The sequence below is a fragment of the Coturnix japonica genome, chromosome W, assembly GCF_054131305.1.
Source record: "Coturnix japonica strain WE chromosome W, WE-NBRP24, whole genome shotgun sequence".
NCBI lineage: Eukaryota > Metazoa > Chordata > Aves > Galliformes > Phasianidae > Coturnix > Coturnix japonica.
In genome coordinates, this window is record NC_140701.1 from 2,840,928 (window position 1) to 2,858,856 (window position 17,929).

At 44.3% G+C, this 17,929-nt stretch overlaps 1 protein-coding gene and 1 long non-coding RNA gene across 2 annotated transcripts; both read right to left on the reverse strand.

The window, feature by feature from the left end:
- Window positions 1–362: 362 nt before the first annotated feature.
- On the reverse strand, window positions 363–1,848 carry LOC146754223 (uncharacterized). Its single transcript, XR_014938865.1, has 3 exons — window positions 1,593–1,848; window positions 1,226–1,492; window positions 363–566 (listed from the first exon to the last, which is right to left on the reverse strand). It is a non-coding gene; the product is annotated as an uncharacterized LOC146754223 (long non-coding RNA).
- Window positions 1,849–1,952: 104 nt separating this feature from the next.
- On the reverse strand, window positions 1,953–12,492 carry LOC146754224 (myosin-binding protein C, fast-type-like). Its single transcript, XM_085527487.1, has 4 exons — window positions 12,489–12,492; window positions 3,720–3,854; window positions 2,551–2,820; window positions 1,953–1,975 (listed from the first exon to the last, which is right to left on the reverse strand). Exons 1-4 carry the CDS (start codon window positions 12,490–12,492, stop codon window positions 1,953–1,955), a joined length of 432 nt encoding a protein of 143 aa, XP_085383613.1.
- Window positions 12,493–17,929: the final 5,437 nt, after the last annotated feature.

Sequence of the window (17,929 nt, forward strand, 5' to 3'; positions counted from 1 at the left end):
TTTCTATTAGCTAATTTGTTACCATCCTACCCCTACTGGTGTTCAAACCATTTCTCCATTTTAGGGATGTTTAGAAAGGAAACATTTCCAGGACATTCTTGACGTTTTTTGTGATTTTCATGGCAAAAGGAGATACATTTACTTCAAAAGCAATGGGAATTTTCCAGACATCACTGCGCTAAATTGCAGAAATACTGTTCTATTGTAGAAACTATTAAGGCTCGTGGGGGAATAGGTGTAAGACATAGTGACCACACTGAATGTGCTTTTAGCACTCCTTCACTTTCCACAGTACTTACCCTGAACGCCGACATTTGACTTGGCAACATCAGTGCCAATATCACAGGTATAGAAACCTGCATCTGGCTTCTCGAGGTCATGGAGAAGGAGACATAGGGTCTTCCCAGACTGTACCAGCTCATACTTGTTGCCAGAAGTGAGCACATCACCGTCCTTTTTCCTCACTGGTTTGACCTTCTCTTTAGAGACTTCACATTCCAATTTAATCACACCCCGCTCCTCACCAAAAGCATCATCCAAGGACTTCATGAAGACAGCAGGCTTCTCTGCAATTAAACAGGCAAAACAGAACAACGTGATACAGAAGTTGAGACATTTCCAGTTGCTTTCAGCTTTTTAAGGAGAGATCAATAAATCTTTACCAGTACTGACAACACCAATATAGAACCTAAAGCGGTTTCATGTCTCTTGACAGAATGCGCTTTAAGGAATTCTGAACTAATCAGTAGGAGAATACAGGGAACAGGAGGGACAGCCTGCATTGCTGTGGGTGGGACTGATATCATATGAAGTTATTGGGATGCAGCTCTTCTAAAGCTGGAGAGCTGGCATTGCCCTCACATGGAGCAGAGCTCATACAGCAGGCCACAGGATTAAGAGGATAAGCTGATCTCTCCCTGCAGTCATAAATCCTTGGAGACAACAGCATTGACACTGCATGGCACTGAAGCAGTAAAAAAATTGCTCCTGTAACTCTTCTTGTGTTAAGTAAAATGATGATAAAAAGCAATGGAATGCTTTGGCAGGACACCAAAACCATCCTCCTTCGTTGATATCTGCTGCAATGGAACCTTCCACTGGAAGAAAGCCCCTGATGACTTGTCACCCCAGAGAGGTGAGCTTTAGAAGCAGGATTGCTTCACAATAGAATGAACTGGAGCTCCTTAGCATCTCTTACATCCAGGAGGGTTGTGACCAGACCCACCTATCACCTTCAGGCGCGCGCTTTCTGACACCTTGTCTGACTTCACTGTCACTGTGCCAGCATCTTCAGGCTTAACCTGACTCATTGTCAGTGTGCAGCAACTGCCAACGTTCTTGATGTCATTGTAATTGTTGGTGTAAAGGAGGTTGCCATTCAGGAACCATTCCACGTCCTCGTCATCATGGGACAGCTCGCAGGAGAAGACAGCAGAGCTCTCTTCTTCAGTTTCCACATCATGCAGGTGCTTCGTCACTTCTACATTGCGAGCTGTGGGGAAACAAGGTGAACTGTTACAAAAATAAGAACCTTAAGAAGAGAAATCTGAGGTGAAATAGGACATGGAAGAGGCCACCCTCCATGCTCATACCTTCAGCTGTCAGCGTGGCCTAAGTCTCTGCAATTTCTGCCTTGCACTTGTACACACCAGCATCATCGGGCTTCAGCTTCAGAATCTTGAGCTCTGCTGAATGCTTATCCCTCTTGATCTTGTACTTCTCAGAGGGCTCGATGGGTGGGTGGCCCTTGAACCATTTCACAACCTTTGGAGAAGGCCTGAAGTCACAGGACAGGATGACAGAATGACGTTCCAAAGCTGTCTTGTCCTCCAACTTCCTGGTGATTTGTAAATGGTAATCTGCAAAACAGGGGTAGAAGAGAAGAAAGGATGAGGACAACTGGAAGAAGAGGAAAGTCTCTTGCGTGTATTCCATTCCAATTAATTCCATGTTCACAATTGTTCTTTGAACCACTCTAAAGATAAAACAAACGATTGCCTATAGGGAATGCCATTGACTACATTTCTATAAAGTAATACTGTATATTATCTACTAAATGCAAGGTCCAGCTCTTGTTCTGTGCTTATTAAATTGCTCCCAGTTGAGGCTTTTTTTCAAATAAGAGTGAGTTGAAAATATAACAAGTACTTTAGGATGTGAATGGAGACTCTTACGCTGGGGACAACAGCAGATAAGAAGCCTGGAAGTTTCCTTCAGATGAAATCAATGACAAACCGCACCAAATTTAGGTGCTACCAAACTTAAACTTGTCTAGTTCAGAAATACAATTAATTCCACCTGATTTGACTTCTTTGGTATAGCCAAGGACAAAACCTCAGCTCTGTAGGTCTGAATAGTAAGCACATCACAACTATTCAAACACATCTTTTATTGAGATGCAGCTGTCTCATTTAGTGTCCAACGACTTTTAAAAGGAAATGGAGCAGACCCTCCAGAAAACACACAATATTTCAAAGACTCCAGTGAAGGAAGACTGTACGGTAATTAATTCTTCATCTTCATGATGTAAATCAAGCCAGGATACGTTACCTCTGATGAGCAGATTGGCTGTGGATTTGGATTTGCCAATTGAGAACTGAATGGTGCCTGTCATATCAGTGGTGGTTTTCGGTATGGTCAGCCGGTGGATGGTGCCTTCTTGCTGCATAATCAAGTTTCTGCCAGCCTGTAAGATTTCTTCACGCAGATACCACTTGGGAGGTTTCATAGAAGGAATGGATATCTCACATTCAAATTTGGCTTCTTCAGGCTCAGTCACATCCTCATCACACAGCTCCTTTACTAGATTAATGGATTGCTCTTTAAGAAGGATGGAACAAGAGAAAGCAGAGATTTAGAAGGAATATAAAAAACCCATACATTATCACCCTACTTACTCATGTCAGCATTACTGCACATGAACACTACACCTATCAGCTCAAAATGCCTTAAAACATCATTAAAAAAGTAGTAGAAAGAAAGGAAAGTTGTTAAGAAGTCAGACAATAAGACTGACAACCTGAAGAGAGCCCAGATCTTCTGATTCCCAGTCCAACATCCAAATCAAATCATGACCTTCCCATCTCGATATCAAACTCCTCGCATTACGAAATGGAATAGAGGATCAGTGAAACACAGACATTGATAATTACTTTGGTTAAATACAGCAACGTAGCTCTGAACAACAAGTTTTCTCCTAGTAAAGGTCTCTGTAGCTCAAATGTAATGACTCTACTTAGGAGAAATTCATTTTCCAGGATGTTCTTGCCCTTATAATTGTAACAGTGGCAAAGCTGGGGACTGAACTCTTGAGTACTGTGCTAACTCAAATGTCTCCCTTTTCTTTACCACACTTAACATCATATATATACCCTAACATTGTATATACTAAAAAAAAAACACAACCTGTGCTCATTTCAAACATACAGAGAAGATGAAGAAAAATTCAAGCTATGTTTTTATCCCTCAACGTTCAAACACAAATCTGAAGTCTAAAGGTAGAAAATCAACTTCCTAAGAAAATCGCCTGTTTTACTTAGCAAAGTAAATCCCAAAAGACAAGCTGGATATTTTGTGGGCAGAAAGGCAGGTAGGTTGGAGCTTTTATTTCTGTGAAAGGTCATGGTGGTGTTTAACTTCCTTGACATTAAAGCAAAGGATGTTAGCTGGTTTATAACATAAGATAATTTAAGCAAAATCGTCATCAGAAGCATAATTACCTTTCACTGTAAGATGGGCACGAGATTCTGCCTTTTCTGCTACAGATTTTATTTCTGCGGCATCCTTGACTTGGACACGTGTGTAAGTCAGCGAGTAGGTCTTTCCTGAAGCAGAGAACCACAGAGTCACTAAGGCTGGAAAAGACCACTAAGGTCATCTAGTCCAACCGCCAACTCATCCCTACCAAACTGTGCTCTTGAGAGCAAACCCACAACTACACTTGGCTTCCTTGAGCAAACAGCTCTGAGGCACATGGCCAGGCTGAGCATCATCCATCTGGTTTCACAGCATCACTGCCTGTTCTCTCATGTCAATGAAACCAGCCATTCCCCCACATCCACATCCCACCAAAGCTGCTTAGTGTTCCCAAAGCAAATGCTCACCAGTTGTTTCCAACTTGAAGGTCATCTTCTGGCCAGCAGCCTCGCAGATGTATTCTCCAGCATCTTTCTTCTCCAGCTGCTCCACAACCAGACGCCATGTTTTGCCCACAGATTCCATTCTGAACTTTCTGGAGGAGGCAAGCAGTCTTCCATCCTTGGATCATTTTACTCCAGTTGGATCCTGTGCTACTTCACAGCTGAGGGAGGCACTTGCTGCCAGGGCAGCACTCAGCTCTTTCTGCACCTTCTCCTGGTTTATAAACACAGGTTTTGGCTCTGAGGGAAGAAAAGAAAAACAGAAGGACTGAAATGAGACCATCTTGCAGGTTTGTATGTACAGGTTGGAACAGGTTTAGGTTACCACTTGTGCCCAAACTAATAGCCTTCACTAGAGAATATCAGCTCTTCTGTTGAAACAAAGTGTCAAATCTAGGCAAGAAAGAACCAAGGAACTGAAGGAACCAAGAGGGTCCTTGAACACCAGTCCCATGGTTGCAAGTCACTATGCAAACATATTGAACCCAAAAGAACATCTGTCCTGCAGGCAACCAAAACCTGAGTTCCTTTTACTTCAGACCCACTGTGAAACATCAAAACACATAAACATGCGATAGTCAAACCACTGGCTGCCTTTTCATGACCCAGAACAGTACTCCTGGCTTCCTGAACAGACTCCTCATGGCCTCTACCATTGCCACAACTGTGACTGTCAAAGGCACAAAGGAAATATGCTCACCAACGCAGTCCTTTGTTCTTTGTGTGTGATTTGCAGATATCTATTTTACTTTGCGCTCTGGGAATAGTCAGCTCTACCAGGTCTCTTACTGTGAGTAGCAGACTCACCTATCCAGATGCAGCCTCCAACATAAAGGCATAGTAAAAAGGCAGTGTACTACTAGGAGAAGTTCCTGCTTCTCCTGCCATGAAAGGCTGCACGTACAACATGCACTCCAGCCTCACTGCACATACTTATCTTAGTCAAATGTTTCGGTGAACAAGAATTACAGTTTGGGATCTCAGGCACAGGAGAGATTTGAATAATATCTTGAATATTGCTTCCATTGTACATATATCAGTAATTATTATTCTACAGACAGACTGAAACAGGTCTTTGTGCCATACTAAAACCAAATACTTTCTACAAACCCAGGCAATCAAGTCTAGGGAAAAAACCTCAGCACAGACTACTGCAACTGGATCACTGTATAATAGAAACTAGATTTTACTTTACTGTTCTCTGCTGTATTTCAGACAACACCTGTCTCACCTGTGACATGAATCTTGAAGGTGAGTTTCTGGCCAGCAGCCTCGCAGCTGTACTCCCCTGCATCTTTCTTCTCCACCTGGCTCACCACCAGCCGACGCTGTTTGCCTTCTGACTCCACCTTGAACTTCTTGCTCCAGGTGATCAGTTTCCCCTCCTTGTACCACTTCACCTCCATCTTCTCCTGGGCCACCTCGCAGCTCAGCGTGGCATTTTCTGTTGGTGCAGCCTTCATCTCCTTTTGTATCTTGTCCTTCTCTGTAAACACGTCTTCTTTCTCTGCAGGGACATCACAAGAGTCACACAGTTTTGCTGTAGTCTGCTGCAGAGCTTACTCCAGTTGCCCGTTTTCATTATACTTGCACTTCACAGGGAGCATCGTGATGCCTCACTAAGACAGGAAAATACTTTCCCCTCTATTTTCCCTTGGGAAATGATAGACATATCATTTCATGTCATATCATATCATATCATATCACATCATATCATATCATATCATATCACATCATATCACAAAGCTAAACATTTTGCAGTCTGATAGCAGATTTGGACATGAGATTTAGAACACCTGCATGCACTGCTGAACCTCCTATCTTATCTTTTTTTCTTCTGATGTCTCTCTACATTTCCAGTAAATCAGAAGGGAACGGCCCTCTAGAACAGGTTGCCCAAGGAGACTGTGGATGCTCCATCCCTGCAGGCATTCAAGGCCAGGCTGGATGTGGTTCTGGGCAGCCTGGGCTGCTGCTTGGCAACCCTGCACATAGAAAGAAGGGGGTTGGAACTGGATGAGCACTGTGGGCCTTTGCAACCCAGGTCATTTATGAGTCTGATTATTGGCATTTTCCAGCTAATTGTGTCACTCAAATTTTGTAACCAGATCTCTTCAAACACCTCCCCTTTTCTCACTCCTTGCATGCCTGGTGTGTTCTTGCACTGTAACCCTGCAGACACCAGCTGACTACAAGAGCTGCACAAGTTACCCTCCTTGCCTATGGTTTGTTGCAGTAATTCATTCCTGGATGGAAAAGCACATGTAGAAAAGTGTTGCTATGAGACTAGATGACAGAGAAAGTCCTAGAGCCAAAATGTTTTGCACCAGAGAGGCTGTCAGTTGATCCTCCAAATGCAAGACACACCAAATGAAGCGTTCCTTTATCTCTGGGATTCCAAGCATTTTCTCACCTCTGACTTTCACTTGGAATGTTGCTTTGTCATCTTTTGTTTCACAGCTGTAGCTCCCTTGGTCTTTCAGGGTCACATTTTTGACCATGAGGTTGCGGTGCGTCCCCTGGGAGATGATGGTTGTCTTCTGGTCCTGCTTCACCTCTGTTTGATCTTTCTTCCATACAACAGCTCTGCTTGCAGCTGACACCTCACACACCAGCTCCAGGTCTTCAGAAGGACTGACTGATATTTCTGGAGTCATTTTGGGCTTGTTGACAACATTATTGGCTTCATCTGAAGAAAAAAAGAGAAAGTGGTTTACATCCTGACTCAGGCTTATTCAGCACAGCATGAAGATACAGTTAGAACTGATTGTAATGTCTCTGCTCATTACATTTGGGTGATCGAGTTTCACCTCTGGAGGTACTCACATACAAACGTGTGCTTGATTCTCCTGTGTAAGGAAAGAGTAAGTTCTATGCAGACAGTTCTTATTTCTTTTAATCAATTCTGTATTCTGCACACGTTCTTCTGTAGCTAAAATGAAGGCAGCTAAGTAACGTGTTTTCAATGCATGAACAAACCTATTCAACACCTTGTCTCTAAGCTAACAAGCAGCGTTTGATGAGCACATCAGTATTTCATGCCCTTCATTCCATCCAGACAGAACCTGCCTGAGGAGCAAGCTGATGGCTGTCAGCTACAGGCAGACCAAGCTTAGTATTGCATTTCTTACAGCAACAACTTTTGCTTTCAGTCACTGGATATACCAAGGCCAATTGCTATGCCAGGCACATTTATGGCATCAGTGAACAAATAATGCATTAAAAATTGTAATAGACAGGAGCCATCTATTCTTTTAAAACTAGGTGACCAAAGAAGAACAGTCCCTCTAGAGTCAAGCTGTTAAGAACTAATAGCATCAATCAGTATCACATAGATAGATTACTTCCCAGCCCTAAGACCATCTTGTGACCATTTGTTGCTCCTAATTAAGCCCCCTCTTGATGGCATTTTTCTCTGAGCCACGTGACATTTTGTGATAGGAGTTACTGCTAGTGTTCCCTTAACCCTACACCAAAGTAGAAGGTATCCATTCTCAGGGAATCATGCAGGCTTCCTCTGTATTTGATGCTCAGAGACAGCCCCAGAACTTTTTAAATCTTAGCTTAACTCTCATCCAATAATGTTCATCAAACAGTGCAACTTGTCCTTTGGGGATGCCTTTGTTCTGCATCAACCAGTTCCAACGGAGTCTTCTTGGCTTGTTTTAGATCAGTTTTTCAACAGATAAAGAAAGGGGCTTTGAATTACAAAGTGAAATTGCAGAATGCATGATTCTCAACCAAACAGAACGGGAGGTGGGATGCAGGGTGAATACCTGAGCCAACACCACCTGCAAGCAACCCTTCAATATCTTAGGAATCTCTAGCCATCCCAAATCCAGTGTTGTGCTTGATCTATCATCTCTGCTGAGTTTTTAGCCTGCTGATGGTGAGCATAATGGTGGTGATGGGTGAGCAGTTGGACTAGAGGGTATTAATCAACCTTAAGGATCCTGTGATCAGAGGAATGTGAATGTGCTGTTAAAGGTCACAAGCGCTGCACTGCAGCATGAGCATACACAGCAAAAGGCTTTCAGTAGAGCTTCAGTTCATAAATGAGGACTGGGTTATGGAAAAGAGGCTCAAGAAATAAACCAGAAACCAGATCTTAACGCCAGGTTCTGTGAATGCAGCCAGTTGAATTTCACAGATATTGACTTTCAATGACAATTTCTTGTGTTATTTTATCCTCCAGCTCCACCCTGAACAGGAACGTGTCAGTGACAAGCATTACTCCTCCAGGCTTGACCTGACAGTGCTTTACTTACACTATGAGCTAATGGCTGTGCTTACAGCACCTCAGGGAGACACCTCAGAGATCACAACGTCCTTCGGGTACAGCAGGAGACACTCAACTCTCCAAATGTGGAGTTTAATTTGTCAAAAGAGGAGACTGGATTCCCATGCTAAGAACTTAGGACCGTTTCAGTCATAGGTTTAAAGATGATGTAAGTGCTGAGGCAATTCATGAACTAGAAGAATGAAGCCCAGATGTCAGGGCTCAAGTCGTGACTCCAGTTGTCTCTTTGTTTATGAAGTCTGCCAGTGCTGAAACAAAATATGGGCACACAAAATATGTACGATGGTAAAGAACTGCAGGGACATTGCTGACCATGAGGCATTCATTTATCATAAGGCCAAACATACACGTTTAATCCTAGTTCTAATTGCTAGATTCTAATTCAGAAGCTGGCAAATTGGCAGCTTTTATAAACCACGTACCAGATTACCTTATCTCCACAAGTTGAAAGACATACACTGTACAGGGGACAGAGCCAAAGGAAGAAGCCCGGGGCTTAAAGAAAATGTCTAAACTCGGAAAACTGAGGAAAGAATTGGAACAAGCAAACTAGAAGGAAATAAATGGAGGGTGTTCTATTACTGCATTGTAACTCCCTGGAAAACAAATTGAGCCTAAAAGATGGAGACAACACTTAGGACTGAAAAGAAAAACAGAATTCCTTTATGGAAGTTAATTGGAGCGCAAAAGTTAGATGATGAAACTGGCCTCTATTAACACACAGTGGAATAATTGTAGTCACCTCACCACTGCTGGATGTGAGCCCAGCCACACAAAAGCAGCTGCTGGTTTTCACTGCAGATACTGCAGGAAGGAGGAACAGCCTCCGGACTGGACCAGCTGAGCGTGGCCCTACCAGGATTTGCTCCAAAGGTCTTATTACCAGTAGTGCTTCCTGCTGAAATACATGGGGGTCCTCCTTTGATTCCAACCCCAACCCACCCCACCATGCCCCCTGATAACATCCATCAGGGCCACATCTCCACAGTTCCTGAACACCTCCAGGGATCCCACCACCTCCCTGGGTAGCCTGTGCCAGTTAATTCTGAGGGCAGACCTGCCAGTATGAAATATTATGCTAACGTGACAAAGAGGGAGAAGAAAAGCAAAATTAAGACTAGCTGACAAGCCTTGGCAGGAAGTTCTGCTCTCCATAAGTTTAGTCCCGTTATTCAATTCTGTTTGGAGCTGTCTCCATGCCTCTCTGGAGTTTGTTCATTGAGAAGAAGCAATTAAGTAAGCTCTCCAATGCCAAAGTGCATACACTACTCTAGGGCTTTGTTGTTTCTCCATGGATCAACAAGGGTGACAAGCCAGAAGAATATGATGAAGAGCCTCATGCATACTCAGTGTAAAAAAGAACAAGGCAATTGTTGCTGGGAAGAAGGTGCATTTGCATTTGTGTCTTCTGCAGAGGGTACTGCAGAAATGGAAAGTCTTCCACTGGAGCAAACAAAGGGCTCTCATTTATTGCAATCAAGGCCCAGCGTGTGGATCTCGGAGATCAGACCTAAACCCTGCAGCAAAACAGAGACCTGCGTGGGAAAGTTCAGTTTCTCCCTACATCTGTGTAAGAAAAAGCCCACCATGGAATGACAGCTAAGTAAACATCCCTGTGACTCATCACAGGTCTCTTCTACATGTCAGTGCTGAGCAATTCAAGATATTTAATTTGGTCTTCTTGCCAGATTTACTAAGTAAAAATCAACCAAACATCTCCTTCTACTGATTAAGAATGCTCTAAACATGCTTCTGCAGAGGTTTCCACCCAGTGACAAACAGCTCCTCCCATCACGAATGTTTATTTGTTATATTTGGTCATGCAACGCTGATTGATATTATTGGAATGATTGCTCCCCTACTTCTAAACTATTCCAGTGCAATCAGAAAGGCTGTCTGAACCTGGAGCTGAAAGTACTGCTCTATGGTGATGCAGTGGTAAACCTGGTGACTGAATGCACTGGTCAATAGCTGTGAACTGCAGACATTCATCAGCTGGCATGAAGCAATCTGGTTCAGATACCAAGCAGCTGGGTAGACTGGCTTACCCTACACTCAGTGCTATCATGTTTAGGTCATTACCAGGACTCACATCAGTCCATGGGATGCAATTTCAGGTATTTGGTACAGGCAGTGAATGCCTGCAGCCCCAGTTCTAATCATCAGATCACAGCAACTATGCCTTGACTGGAAGAGGAAAGGAGAAGGATCAAAGCAAATACCTCTCACTTTCATCTTGGTGCTGACATCAACATTTTTGGCAACAAATTTCACTTCTGCTCCATCATCGTTCTTGCTGACGTTCTTTATCATTAGGCTGTGAGTAGTTTGGGTTCTCTTGATGATGCAGGTCTCGCTTTCCTGTAAGACTTTACCATTGATGTACCAAGTGCTGCAACACGTTGTTGTAAGGTCAATAGTAAACATGGCATCCCCTCCAGGTACAGCTTCACCAGTTGTTAGTGGGGATTTCACAGCCAGGACTGGTTCTGAGGAAGAACAACATGGATGTCTTAATGCTCTTTAGATGCAAGTCTGGGATCTCATTTAGAGATGGAAGATTAAATCATAGGTACATTTCTACTTCACCCTTTGCATGAGTACTGGAAGAAGCACTTCTATGCTTCAAATCTGTTACAGAAAGTTCTGCCTCTTGCACATGTGAGATATCAAAAGATAATAATATTCATGTCTCTGTCACAGAAACATAACTTGTATCACTTTAGTGGTAGCTGGAGGTTGATAGGAGATAGGAGAACTAGGAATAAGGGAAAGCCTTTGGTGTGTTAATGCACTACTATCCTTCAAGTCAAAGAAAACAACTTTAGGGAACCAACACAGCTGCTCAGCACACACTGACCCATTTCCATTCGGGCTTTTGTGCTTACCAAGGTGCACGCTTCCTGGGAATTCCAGATACAGGCTCTATCCATGTGCACTGACTGCAGACACTCGGAACTGATCATCAGCCTCTTCAGACAGATTGCTCACCGTGAACTCTGGGACGGGGACATGAGACTCGTGGCACCTCACCCAGGTGAAGCCAGTTAGTTTCTTGCGTTCCACAATGTAGCAATCGATTGGAATGGGGGTTGCATCTTCGGAGGGGACCATGCCAGCGTCACTGAGGTTTCTGTTTTATTTTTCACCACGGAGTCAACTGGGGGCTGGGTGGGAGGTTTTCTGGGAGCTGAACAGAAAGAAATACAGAAATATTAGCATAAGGTCATGTAGGCTGGAAAAGACCTTCAAGATCAGCAGACTCAACTTTCAGCATGACCTACTGAGTCCCACCATTAACTACTGTGGTACCTGAGGACATACATGACAAGCTTATTCCTGCAGGTATTTGCATAGTGAATATATTCACCCTCTGGTTGCTTCTGAACATTTTAGAGGTTAAATTCCCATCAGACTTTTTCACTGTGTGCAGCCACTGATACAGGCAGGAGGCTGGGAATTACCTGATGGGCTCTAGTTACAGACTACTGACACAGTAAAGGATTGATTTCATTTCATTTTGGCCATCAGAAGGTATGGTGTCTGCTTTAAGTCACCCAATTATAATTTAAGACTCCAATTATAATCATATGGAGAACAGCGCATTTAGAACTCATCTCATCTCAATAAACCTGAATGAAATCACAGAATCATAGGATCACGGGAGGGCTTGGGTTGGAAGAAACCTTCAAGATCATCCAGTTCTAAACACCCTGCCATGGGCTGGCTGCCCACTAACCAGCTCAGGCTGCCCATCACCCATCCAACCTCGCCTTCAACACCAAGGACAGGCATCCACAGCTTCTCTGGGCAGCCTGAAATGGAAGCAATGAGCCACACGTTGAAGACACTGAAATATTCATTACTGTAGAGAGAGCCAAATACTCCATACATATTGCCTGCCTGGTCAATTGCATTAAAATGCCAACAACAGACTCATCCAGCTCATTGAAAATGGTGTGAACATGGCGTACAGTATTCTTCCAGCAGCTAGTTAGATCTGCAAAGAGCAAAGACAGGAAATCTCAATGCCATACAATTTTCCTGACCCATCTTGACACATAACTGCTTTGATGTGCACTGTTACCAGCCTGTCAGTTGCTGTTAGTCAGTGCTGGATGCCAAAGGTCCCACTAACATAGCATGAAGCCAAAAGCTAGATGCTGGAATCAGATCTCCTGACCTTACCATCAGAAATTGAGATGTCATATTTTGCTCAGAGGTGCCTGCTTTTAGGAGGGACAGCTACCGAGCTTTTTCTGCTCCAGGAACCAGCTCGAGCTTCAGGATTTAAACAGCAGTCAGAAATTAAACTGAGCTTTGTCACCTCCATCAAATAGAAGGAGTGGTTGGGTGGTACAGCTTTCCAAATAACTTAGAAACTGGCACAACAATCAGATGCCTACCTTTTCTTTTTGAACTTGTTAATACATAGAGCTTAATAGCATCAGAATGCCCCAAGCACTTCAGATAACAGGACAGCTATAAACCCTTCTTTAAGGATTCCTTAGAGTAACTGTAATTCAGTGGTGCTGGTGGGAGAAGGGAAGTCGTGATCTTCCCAGATGGTGAATAGAGTTGATGTTCACATGCAGACTGGTGCTGCAGCACAGCCAGAAACCACTCATTTGGGAAACACAGCACCAAGAAAATAACAGGAATAGCTTCATAAAATCAGGCAGCTTCACCCAAATTTCCGTCTGATCATCACAGTGGCCCTCCTTTGGACCCACCCCAACAGCTCCACATCCTTCCCAGGCCTGGACACAGTGCTGCAAATAGGGCCTCACAAGAGCTGAGCAGGAGGGGACAATCACCTCCCTCTCCTGCTGGCCACCCCTTTTTCAGTGCAGCCCAGAACACACATGGATCTATCTTTTTCATATGTATATTCCCATAGATGTACATATATATACCACACCTACACCCCCACAATCTGCTACAACTTCATATTCCTCCCCACAGTCCCCGACAGCCCCCAGTAGCCCCATATCACCCTAAGGCCCCCACAACCCTCTATCTCTCCATACACCACCCCTTAAAGCCCCATACCTGCCCATATCCTCCAATAGCTCCCCACAACCCCTACACACCCTCACAGCCCCCTAGAGCCCCTAGTCCTCCTATGGCCCACCACAGCCCCATATCCCCCCTACAGTCCCCCTCAGCTCCTTTTACAGCCCCTGCACAGCTCTATAGAACAGTCTGATAGAACTACCTCTAGTAGAAGCAATCTCCACACAGAGATCCTTTCCCAGTGGCACTCAGCCCTTCAGTGGGGTCTAAGAGAGCTGCAGCCAGACTCAAACACAACTGCTCACACAGCTCAGCTGCCTTCACCTGTGCTCCTGACACTGACACATTGCAGCCCCACATCCCCCTCTGCCCCCCCTACAACGGCCACTCCCACGCACTGCGGCTCAGCCAATCGGAGCCGGCGGAGCTGCCGCTGCCCAATGGGAGGCCGGGGGAGGCCGGCGCTGGGACGGGGAGAGGAGAGAAGAGACAGAGGCAGCACTGAGGTGGGATGGGCTGATGGGGAGTGCGGGGAGGACAGGGGGGTGTGGGGCTGTGGGGGGGCAGAGGGGGATGTGGGGCTGCAATGTGTCAGCAATGTGTCTTTTCTTCCCTCAGAGTTATGATGAATGCCTAAGCAATTGCTCACCACCTACCAATCAGTGCACAGCCTCCTAGTAGTGGAAGAGATTTACATGAAGTTCTACCCCCTTCAAAACTCCTTCCACAATATGTCATATAGTATGGAATATCCTTTGGCCAGTTTAAGTCAGCTGTCCTAGTTCTGTTTCTTCTCACTTCCTTGGGCTCTCAGCTGAGATTGACTGTGGCTCTGTACAACGCTGCCTGGCAGCAGCTGTAAGCATCACTGCGCTATCTCCATTGTTTCTCTAGAATGAAAACGTTGTATTGTATCAGACACTGAAGAAAATAATTCAGTCCCAGCTGAAGCTCAGACATCCTTCATTATCTTGTGCTTAGGATTCTTTCCCTACAGGAAATGTGAGATAATTATTGCTATTTGGTACTATGTTCTGTAGCTGAGCTGGATTTTGTTATCCTTGAAGAAGTATCTTCCTCTGAAAGGGGAGTAAAACATGATGCTCCTAATGAGCGGAGCAGAGACACAGATCTGATCTGAGTGTTGGTTTCACATTTTTGTGATGCTCTTTGCTGCAGTTTGTATCTCGAGAGAAGCCCTTGTGGTGTCAGTCTGTTGTGTAACCTGCTCTAGTTTTGTGCCTCAAGGAAGAGTGATCCTTTAAACAAATGGTGGCTATACAGAGGGTATGGGGTGAGATGCATTCCTCTGGCCCCATCCAATGGATTTTCTGTCACAAAGATCATTCTCCCCAGCTTCTCTTCTCTGAGTGGGAGCTTCAGCCCCCTGCACAGGCTGGAGGTCATCCATAGAACTTGCTTCAGAGTTTGTTTCAGGTTGTTATCCTTCCTGGCCAAAAACCAGATACAGTATTGTAGATGTGGTCCAGTGAGTGTTGAAGCAGGAATGACTTGTCCTGGTCTGGTTGTGCTGCTTTTTAATGCAGCTGATGATCTTGTTGTACTTCTTTTCTGTCAGAGCACACTGCTGGCTTGCATTCAGCCTGTGGTCTCTCACCACTTGTCCTCCTAGTCCCCAGGTCCTTTCCAACAGATACAAGCTAGTATTTCCCACCTGGGATATTGGAAGATGGGAACTTGCCAGCAGTCAGTGAAGATCTCTGAGACAGCGAGAGCGAGCGAGCTTTGAGTAGACTGGGAACCACTGTCTACAGCAGGAAATAAAAGAAGAGAAAAGATGTTTCCTTGGGCATTTGGGTGGAAATCATTCCTGACTGCTTTCTCATCCACCGGGAAAATCTGCTGATTGACAATTTGAAGCTGATAGACTTTGGACTCTGTGCAAAGCCAGAGGTAAGAGGATGTGTTAAATCAAATACAATGTGCCCCCAAGTAATGCATGTTTGACCACCGTATGCAACAGGGGCTTGTCCAAACAAACTCCTTAAAATCAAGCTGTTTCTGTGGCTGACATGTCATTGCATCTTGTTTGGAATGGCCTGAACTGTGTGAGAGTGGTTAACAGATTGCTCGGAAGCACAGGTAGATTATTTTCTCTAGCTAGACTCCCTGTTTTTGTAGTCTAAGCTGTAGATAATCTTGTAGGTATATCACCTGTGTTATGCAAGGGTCTGTAATAGGAGCATGGGGTTGGTGTGCCTAAGGAACCTTCTAAGGATCTGTATGTAGGATGAGATTGTGGATAGAATAAAATGACTTTTGCAGGTGACGTACAAATCCTGTGATTGCATATGCTTGAACTGAATTGTTTCTTGATCTTCAAACTGATTTCCAGAAGCCTTTATTAACATGTAAGATGGGTGCTGGTAAGAAAGAATGGGAAGACTGCCTTACTGATTCCAAGAGAATTATTTATCATCAAATGATTTTTCCTGGCCAAATTTAGAGCCTCTCACAGGTAATCGAGACCAACAGGCTGTTGTTGCACAATCAACAGGCACAATCGAGATGATCAGCTGAGGAAAAGAAAGCATCATGCCAAGGGTACTAGATAAGTGAGCAGCTTGAGATCTGCACATTCATGTGATGCTCATGGTCTTAGACAATATTTGCTTAGTGAGGTCACATTGAATGAAAGCAAAATCTAAGATGAATGAAAATATACAGAGGAGAAGAAGCCTCTGAGGCTTCTGAAGTGTTATGACCAGAAGACATAAACTCTGTTAAAGCAAACGTTTCTCTCTCTTTTTTATGTTCTTCCAGGGAGGCCTTGATTTCCGCCTGAACACATGCTGTGGAAGCCCAGCTTATGCAGCACCAGAGCTAATCTAGGGCAAAGTGTCTATTGGCTCAGAGGGATGTAGAGCGGTGTTTGTTTTCCCCTCTTTCCCTTCCCTCTGCACAAAGCATTGAAAGGCAGTGGAGCTCAGGTAGGCTCTCTTGGTTTCCCTTCTGAATTCTGCTAGGTTGCATTGCTTGGTAGCTCTCAGAAGCTGTCAGTGGCCACAGACTAGAAAAGTGCAATTGGTCTCAGTTCACACAGATGGCTGGCTTGTCTCTGGCTAATCCTGAACTGCCTCAAGCGACTGCTTTGGGGCCACTACAGAACAGCAGCTTCAGAGATCTCTTTCTATTACTAAGTTTTTGAAAGAGCAATTTGCTCTGTTAATTATCCATCATTTTTGTGCAGTCTGTTTTGTCAGACGTGTCTTTAGCTTCCAAGTTGTAGGTGAAGACTTGTTTCCATTGTAATGCACAGTGTACTAAAAACTGAGAGATGTCTGGAATTTTGGAACCCACTACTTGCAGTTGTTAATCTGTCCAAACTGGTCTGGTTTGGAATGCCCTCATCCTTCTTGAATCGCTCTGCTGTTAAAGGCGGAGCAATTCCTACAAGTGCCATGGCCCCACTGTTGTTCTAATTCTTGTTTCTTTGTTTTCCACACACTGCTTTTCAAGCCTCCTTTTTCTTTACAGTCCAAGTGAGAATTGCACTGGGAGGTGTCTGAACCTTGTTGTGCCTCTACATAAAGAGAACAGCAGCAAAGCCTGACAGGTGACTGTGCTGACAGCTCTCGTAGCCAGTAACACGTAATTGTGCTAAATCCCTTGCGACGGCTTTGATTTCATTTTTGCCAGTGAAATCCTTGTAAAAGGAACTGCAGCAGTGTGATGAGCTAAGGTGAAGATGCTGGTTTTAGTAGTGCTCTAAGCTGAGTGGAAGAACAATTGAATTAGGGTTATATGCTTTCTCTGGGACGATAAGGTTTTTTTTTCTTGAGATAAAGAGCCAGCTTTTCATGGGCTATATGTGGGCTTTGGCAAGGGCAGACAATCCAGTCTGTCAGGAAGCCATTTGAGGTGCTTCAGGTTTGTAAGCTTGTCTTTTTGTTTTTTAGGCGGATATTTGGAGCGTGGGTGTACTGCTGTATGCTCTGCTGTGTGGGTTTTCCCTTTGGATGATGACAATATGATGGGACTCTACAGGAGGATACCAGTGGATATCAGTGGTGCTAGAATACACTGAGAAGGGAAATAGCTGAGCTTGACAAGAGGCCTTGCTTTTCGGATGGCAGAACATGCTGAGCTGTGGGTAGAAAGGCCTGTCTGCTGAATATTGTCCCTGTTTTTGCTGCTTTGTCTGCCAGTATTTTGTGGATTTGGTTCTACGCTTGGTTGGCCTATGTGGCACTGTAGCCTGATTCTATACCATGATAGCATACAGAATTTAAGGAGAAGTATTTTCTTGCCAATGGGCGGATTTTTTGTATCTGGTTCTTCAACTGGCTGCTCCCTATACTATCTGTAGTAAAAATAGAGACACATCATTTGATTTCCCAGAAATGAATGTTACTAAATGCCAGCTCTTCTCATGTCTACGAAGAGCAAAGTTCTGCATTTGCTATTAGAATTTCCTCTTCCAGAATCAGGAGGTAATGTAGGAACCCACAGA